We start from the raw sequence: 8,820 nt of genomic DNA, 5'->3' as shown, positions 1-8,820 counted from the left end.
TTCTGTAAAAAAAATTTGCCACATTAGGTATCTTTGCATAGAAGAAGAAATTCATTTATGTTATGTTTTAGATCAACACTGAAGTACAACTTTCTGAAAACAAAAGCACTTTCATTTCTGTCCTTTTTTTGAAAGCAGGAAGTTCTCAGAATTATCAGAGAGAGGATGTAAAAGTACCAGAAGGAGGAAACATTCTTTTCAACTGCTCATTTACAGACCCTGATGGTTCTGTCTTGGAATGGACCAATGTGAAATCGCATATCATATATTTTAATGAATTACAAGGTAGGTGCAGCGTTATAAAACCCAGATTAATTTCCAAAGGTATAATAAAATATAAACTGCAGAGACTGTGGGAGGGCAAAACCAACCTACAAAATGAATTACTCATTCTATATGTAAGGAACTGGTGGGCTTCAGACAAGTCACTTGTTAAATAGCTCAGTCACCGTTCCTGTTACTGTTTCTGAGCAGTCGTCCAACATGGGGGTTGACTTTTCTGACCCATGCAATGGAAAACATGAAAAAAAGTTAAGCTTAACCATCTGGCAGCTTGCCAGATTTTTTTTGTTACATTAGAAGTCAGAACTAAACAGTGAAAATAAATATAGTATAAGCAAAATTTCTCACTGATAACACTGCCACTAGGAGATTTTTCTCTAGTCTAATTGGACGTACATAAATATTTTACAGAGAAAGTGCAATACATGGAAGAAACCATGAATAATTAATTTATTGGTTGGTCAGTGACTACTATAACTAAATAAAGCCCAGTTCCAGACATTGCATTCATTGTTGGTGTGCTATAAATATGGATGAGAATTAGTTATTAAATTGTATTTTCAAAAATATGTTGGACACAGCAAATACAGAAATGTTTTATATAAAGACAAGGACTAAATATAAGAAAGCATTTTAATTTGTTTATTATTTCTTATACATGGGTATTAAGAAAAAAACATTGTCATGGCTGCAACAATATGATATAGTCACAGACAGATTATTTTTAAACAAATTAAAATATAATATTCTTCTTGGTTGGGAATAGCATAATTCACAAAAAAAAAGGGAAATAAAGCTTTCAAGCATTTAAGAGCAGTGATGGGTGGATGAAGTTGTGTGTTTGTGAGCATTTCTATACATGATGTGTATGTATATGGTGAGATGGTGTTGATGGGTGGTAATAGGTTTACAGATGGCTGAAATGATTAATTTATCTTAACTCACAAATGTGTAGATCCCAGCTTAGTCTAAGAATCACAGTACAGTATAACAAAAGATAGTTCCACTGCTTACGTTAATTTCTTGTTAACTGTATTATACAACATTGCTAATGACAGCCGTGAAGCAGTGTGACTTGCATAGGAAAAAAATGGGTGGGGTTATTACATTGTGTAAAAGAATTTTCAGTATGGAAGAAAGATGCTTAAGATAATAGAGTCTAAATTCTTTGAGGTCATGATACTGATTGTCTTGCCTAAGTAAGGTTTAAGGCATAATTTTGCTGGATTTTCAGTAGGCAACTTACAGGCAAGCCTTACACCTTGTATGTTTTTACTGATTTCAGCTCAGTTAGGCAATAACTTTGTAATTCTGTGTAACAGATTTGATTATCTTGTTTTGCTAATGTTGCAGCTAATGCTTTCTGAAGCTGGTATTTGCGTAAGTACTAAGCACTGGCTGAAATGAATATATGTATCATTTCACTGTTCCTAGTTAACAAGCACTAAATAAATAAATAAAAGTACTTGTACATATAGTTTGCCACTATGCATGATTTTTTTTCAGTTCTTGTAAAAGAAATAACATTATTCACTTTTGATAGCACAAATGCCTTATACACAAATGCCTTAGAGAAAGTTTTAGCAAACGTATATATAAAATCACCCATGACATGGAATGAAGATGTGTTTTTCTAATGTATGTACTGATATTTCTGTAAAAAAAATTTGCCACATTAGGTATCTTTGCATAGAAGAAGAAATTCATTTATGTTATGTTTTAGATCAACACTGAAATACAACTTTCTGAAAACAAAAGCACTTTCATTTCTGTCCTTTTTTTGACAAGCAGGAAGTTCTCAGAATTATCAGAGAGAGGATGTAAAAGTACCAGAAGGAGGAAACATTGTTTTCAACTGCTCATTTACAGACCCTGATGGTTCTGTCTTGGAATGGACCAATGTGAAATCGCATATCATATATTTTAATGAATTACAAGGTAGGTGCAGCGTTATAAAACCCAGATTAATTTCCAAAGGTATAATAAAATATAAACTGCAGAGACTGTGGGAGGGCAAAACCAACCTACAAAATGAATTACTCATTCTATATGTAAGGAACTGGTGGGCTTCAGACAAGTCACTTGTTAAATAGCTCAGTCACCGTTCCTGTTACTGTTTCTGAGCAGTCGTCCAACATGGGGGTTGACTTTTCTGACCCATGCAATGGAAAACATGAGAAAAATTTAAGCTTAACCGTCTGGCAGCTTGCCAGATTTTTTTTGTTACATTAGAAGTCAGAACTAAAGAGTAAAAATAAATATAGTATAAGCAAAATTTCTCACTGATAACACTGCCACTAGGAGATTTTTCTCTAGTCTAATTGGACGTACATAAATATTTTACAGAGAAAGTACAATACATGGAAGAAACCATGAATAATGAATTTATTGGTTGGTCAGTGACTACTATAACTAAATAAAGCCCAGTTCCAGACATTGCATTCATTGTTGGTGTGCTATAAATAAGGATGAGAATTAGTTATTAAACTGTATTTTCAAAAATATGTTGGACACAGCAAATACAGAAATGTTTTATATAAAGACAAGGACTAAATATAAGAAAGCATTTTAATTTGTTTATTATTTCTTATACATGGGTATTAAGAAAAAAAACATTGTCATGGCTGCAACAATATGATATAGTCACAGACAGATTATTTTTAAACAAATTAAAATATAATATTCTTCTTGGTTGGGAATAGCATAATTCACAAAAAAAGGGAAATATAGCTTTCAAGCATTTAAGAGCAGTGATGGGTGGATGAAGTTGTGTGTTTGTGTGCATTTCTATACATGCTGTGTATGTATATGGTGAGATGGTGTTGGTGGGTGGTAATAGGTTTACAGATGGCTGACATGATTAATTTATCTTAACTCACAAATGTGTAGATCCCAACTTAGTCTAAGAATCACAGTACAGTATAACAAAAGATAGTTCCACTGCTTATGTTAATTTCTTGTTAACTGTATTATACAACATTGCTAATGACAGCCGTGAAGCAGTGTGACTTGCATAGGAAAAAAATGGATGGGGTTATTATATTGTGTAAAAGAATTTTCAGTATGGAAGAAAGATGCTTAAGATAATAGAGTCTAAATTTTTTGAGATCATGATACTGATTGTCTTGCCTAAGTAAGGCTTAAGGCATAATTTTGCTGGATTTTCAGTTTCCTCCTACATCCTATAGACATGATGCTAGGTGAGCTGACAGACTTCTAAATTGCCCATAGATATGCATGTAGAGTGTGTGTGTGTGTGTGTGTGTGTGTGTGTGTGTGTGTGTGTGTGTGTGTGTGTGTGTGTGTGTGTGTGTGTGTGTGTGTGTGTGTGTGTGTGTGTATGTGTGTGTTCTTCTGTTTATTCTGCAATAGACTGGCATATTGACCTGTACTTCTGCCTGACTTCTCCCTCCATTGCTTGGATGCAAGCTGAATAGAATAAAGTGGGTATCATGGAATTAACAACTGAATGAAGAGGTGGGAAAGCAACTGAACTCTTCTCTGTCTGATCAAATTAGTCTAAGACAGTGTCAGTGAATTGTCTAACAATAATTTGCTGCTGGATTCCCCATCCAAGACACTTCCATATAGTTATGAGGAGAAGTTGTAACATCAAAAAGGGAACCCTTAAGAAATGTATATGTTCCGCAGACCCATACTTTGCTCTGTGGATAAGCTGCAGACAGACCGGAGCAATGTAATTTGAGAAAAAAATTGTAGTGTTGCAGGAAGAAAAAAAACTTAGCATGATATAAAAAGGAAGCAAACAAGTTCTACTTTCATGGAGTTCAACCATCTTGTTCTAGGCTCTTTTAACAGGTACTGGTGTTAACAGTAGTGATACTCTACTGCTGCCTCATAAAAGATGCCAAGATTCCTAGTCAAAGGCACAACACAAAGCAGGGAGAGATCATGTAAATAATGACATACTGCAGGGAGAAAACCAGAAAAAAAGCAACTTTACAAATGTAGTATAATGCCAGGAATTACTTGTAGCCATCTACTGAATGCATTCATACCTCAAGATGCAAAGATAGTATCTGCTGTTCATCATGCATTTAGGTCTTTCTGCATCAGACTCCAGCATGATACACTGGTAGCTCCTCATAAGGATGAAATGTGTACATTTGTACTGCTCTCAGGCTTTGCTGTTTGCTTTATGAAACTTATTGTAACTTTGTTACAGAGCTCAACTATTCAGAATTATTTTTCTATACTGATCTGCCTTTACAGGGTGAATATGGTTTCATGGTTCTATTGTTCTAAAGTTCATTGCGATTTCTAAGAAATAAGGTACTTTTGTGGTGACAGGGTATTATATTATGTGTATTAAAATAACATACATGGAGATGGGAGCAACCATGGTTTCTTACCCAGAAGGCGTAACAGATGAATGAGACCAACAGCAGAGGAGGGGATTGTGCTGGGGTAGAAATTAAATTTATGAGAAATAAATGATGGAAGAGTGGGTGACATAGGGAGACTGTAGGTAAATAATATATTTTAAAGAATAAAAAATAATAAGCTTGACAGATTCAGCAACCCTATCCTGTTAATCAGTTAGACATTTTCACTAAGTTGTTAAAGTAAAAGCACACCAAGTACTATATTAATTGATTTGCAGACTTTCCTCCCTTGGCAGGTATAAAAGATCAACGTTACAAATTGTTGCATTATGCCGATGCTCAGTCCACCATCAGTCTCTCGAATGTTACTCTGCAGGATGAAGGAGTCTACAGATGTACATATTACAGCAGCCCGCTGAGGATTAAAGAAGTGAACGTCATTGTTTTAGGTAAGCTTTCTTATACAGTTGTCATGGCACAATGGAAACAAATCATGTTTTGTGGATACAAACTGGCTTAATTCACTTGATAATCACAGCAGAAAACGTAGGGAAATTTTGTTCAATTTCATAACATACCCAATTCTAACAAACACTGAAGCAGTAATGGTGACGCAGAATTGTTACAGTGATATCACAGATGGAAAAAAAAGCATTCATATTGTACATATTGGTTCTTTTAAAGTTACTCTATCTGCATTCAGTCCTTCCAGTTTTGCTATGCATTCATTTTGTATACAATATTGTTGATTGAACAACAATTATGTATTTTCTGGTCTTTAAGCTCAGGTTGTGGCTGAAAATGGTCGGTCAAAGAGTAAATAAATAAATAAAGGAGATATGTAAGAGAATTAAACACGATATATAGCAAGTGCTTAGTTTCAAGATGAGATTTAAAAATACACATAAATGTGCTGATATGGATTAATGTAGAGTTTTGGGACTATTATTATTTAATATGTTTGAATGTTCAATTGATTATTAATAACAGCTTATTACCTGCATTTCAGTTTTGTAGTTTATTAAGTCAGTCTGTAGCTTGAACACATGTAACATAGTGAACTAGAGATAGTGTTTTTACACACTAAGGAGATACTCAGCCATTTGCAGCCAATATTGAGAAGCAATAAACACACCTAAATGGTTTAAAATACTTAACTTTGTAATAATCCTTGTCAGTGGTTCAGCAGGCCATGCACATGGCTTTAATGCTAAGAAGATCACAAGGCTGTAGGATCTATTCCCAGAGCAAGTGTCTTGATTGATTTTTCAGTATGGATGTTGAAGCACCGCTAAAAAGAGCTGCTGACTCCTAAGCTGCTGTGCTTTAGGCGAGATGTTATACTGATGTTCCCATCTGCTTGAGCAGATATTAGCACAGGTGGATGTAAAGGAGCCTAGGGCACTTATCCAAAAAGTAAGATGGAATTTCTCCAGAACCAGCTTCCAGGAATGAGGGGAATTTAACCAGGGCCCTGGCCAACTTGCTTCATTGGGTTCTGCTAAACTGGTCAACAAAAATAAGTAAGGCAAATTACTTATATACACCAGCTGCATTAATAATCATCAGAATAGGAATATATAGAACATTGATAGAAAACACTGAATAAAAATGTTGTGCGTGGTACTCTGTCATGGCATTATGCCCTATATAATTTTAGAAAAGATTAGCTAATCCTTTTATTCTGTTTTTATCACTGACTAAAGTTTTAAATCTGCCGTATCGACTGGCTGTATTTGTCTTTTTGATACTTTGCTTTTTGTATGCAAACCAATCTTATCCATTTACTTGGGATTTTTGTTTTTATAGTAAAAATGATAAAAGGTTTCCAGTAATAAGAGTAAAGCAGTTAGTTCTGTACAAATTAGGGCACTGGAACTCAGATAGGAGCATGAATGCATATGGTCATGTGGAGATGCCTGGAAGTATTCTGCTAGTAAACGTGTTGTATGCATTACAGGAAGTGGTTATATACACAGTGTACTCATAGTTTTGTGACTTGGATCATTAACATCCTGATGTGCAAATGTATTTCAAATTTTTACTGGCAGGATAAGTAGGAGGTGGAGAACAGTTTTCCTTTGTTTGTCTAATTACATAGACTGTTAAACATCTCATTCACCTCCCTTACATATTGCTGTCCATACCTCTCAAGGGTACTTCATTATGAGGAATATTCCTTATTCCGGGTCCTAAACTGTACATATTCCATAATGTTCTTCATCAAAATAGTCTGTCACACATTCAGGCATGTTTGTAACTGATATACATGGTAAAATGAACTGAATCATATTAATTCATTAAAAGAACTGTTCTACAAGTAAAAATAATACATTTTAATTATCCTATGAGCTTCCTAGTTGACGCTGTTTGTAAGCTGTTGGGAAGTTTTCCCCATTTTGCCCATTTGGTCCACATTATGAGAAGCAGTGTTCCTCATTTTGGAGACAGAAGGTTGAGAATTATGATGCTGTTTATCATTAACATTTTAATCAAACTATTTATCACACTTTTCCAAATCTGTTATGTGAGACAGAATGCACTTTAGGTTCTGATAATTCTTGATATGGAAATCTGTTGATATATGAATAGAAGGCTGTTATAAAAAAACTGAAACAATGATTCATTGCATAGACTAACTTGTTACATCATTCACTGTTATGCAGGATCAGAAACAGACAGTGACATTCTGCAGTCACTAACTTGTTATATCATTCACTGTTAGGCAAGCTCAGGAACAGACAGTGACTCACTGCACAGACTAACTTGTTATATCACTCACTGTTACTGGGAATAAGAAACCGACAGTGACTCACTGCATAGACTATCTTGTTATATCATTCACTGTTACTGAGGCTCAGGAACAGACACTGACTCACTGAACAGACCTGTTGACTCACTGCATAGACTATCTTTTTATATCATTCACTATTACTGAGGATCAGGAACAGACAATGAGTCACTGCATAGACTATCTTGTTATATTATTCACTGTTACCGAGGATCAGGAACAGATACTGACTCACTGCATAGACTAACTTGTTATATCATTCACTGTTACTGAGGATCAGGAACAGATACTGACTCACTGCATAGACTAACTTGTTATATCATTCACTGAGTGACTCATTGCATAGACTATCTTGTTATATCATTTACTGTTACTGAGGATCAGGAACAGACAATGAGTCACTGCATAGACTATCTTGTTATATTATTCACTGTTACAGAGGATCAGGAACAGATACTGACTCACTGCATAGACTAACTTGTTATATTATTCACTATTACTGAGGATGAGGAATAGATACTGACTCAGTGCATTGATTATCCTGTTATATTATTCACTGTTACTGAGGCTCAGGAACAGACACTGACTCACTGAACAGACTACCTTATATTATTCACTGTTACTGAGGATCAGGAACAGACACTGACTCACTGCATAGACTAACTTGTTATATCATTCACTGTTACTGAGGATCAGGAACAGACACTGATTCACTGCATAGACTAACTTGTTACATCACTCACTGTTATGCAGGATCAGGAACAGACAGTGACTAACTGCATAGACTAACTTGCTATATCACTCACTATTATTGGGACTTAGAAACCGACAGTGACTCACTGAATAGATTAACTTGTTATATCACTCACTGTTACTGAGAATTAGAAACTGACAGTGACTCACTGCATAGACTAACTTGTTATATCATTCACTGTTACTGAGGATCAGAAACAGACAGTGACTCACTGCATAGACTAACTTGTTATATCATTCACTGTTACTGAGGATCAGAAACAGACAGTGACTCACTGCATAGACTAACTTGTTATATCACTCACTGTTACTGGAGCTCAGAAACCAACAGTGACTCCCTGAATAGATTAACTTGTTATATCACTCACTGTTACTGGGAATTAGAAACTGACAGTGACTCACTGCATAGACTAACTTGTTATATCATTCACTGTTACTGGGATTCAGAAACTGACAGTGACTCACTGCATAGACTAACTTGTTATATCACTCACTGTTACTGCAAATCAGACTGACAGTGACTCACTGTATAGAGTAACTTGTTATGTCATTCACTGTTACCGAGGATCAGGAACAGACAGTGACTCACTGCATAGACTAACTTGTTATATCATTCACTGTTACTGAGGATCAGAAACTGACAGTGAC

At 35.2% G+C, this 8,820-nt stretch overlaps 1 protein-coding gene across 1 annotated transcript in view; it reads left to right on the top strand.

Annotated features, from left to right (window-relative positions):
* The first annotated feature begins 1,164 nt into the window (after positions 1–1,164).
* CRTAM (cytotoxic and regulatory T cell molecule) overlaps positions 1,165–8,820 on the top strand; it is a 75,721-nt gene continuing 68,065 nt past the window's right edge. Inside the window, exons 1-3 of the mRNA XM_044079432.1 lie at positions 1,165–1,180; positions 2,074–2,220; positions 4,925–5,077. Of these exons, the coding sequence (XP_043935367.1) occupies positions 1,165–1,180; positions 2,074–2,220; positions 4,925–5,077 (316 nt within the window). The remainder of the gene's footprint in view (positions 1,181–2,073; positions 2,221–4,924; positions 5,078–8,820) is intronic.

Source organism: Protopterus annectens, chromosome 8.part0 (genome assembly GCF_019279795.1).
Source record: "Protopterus annectens isolate FY-2018-M chromosome 8.part0, PAN1.0, whole genome shotgun sequence".
In the NCBI taxonomy this organism is placed as follows: Eukaryota; Metazoa; Chordata; order Ceratodontiformes; family Protopteridae; genus Protopterus; species Protopterus annectens.
This window is presented reverse-complemented; position numbering and strand designations above follow the sequence as displayed.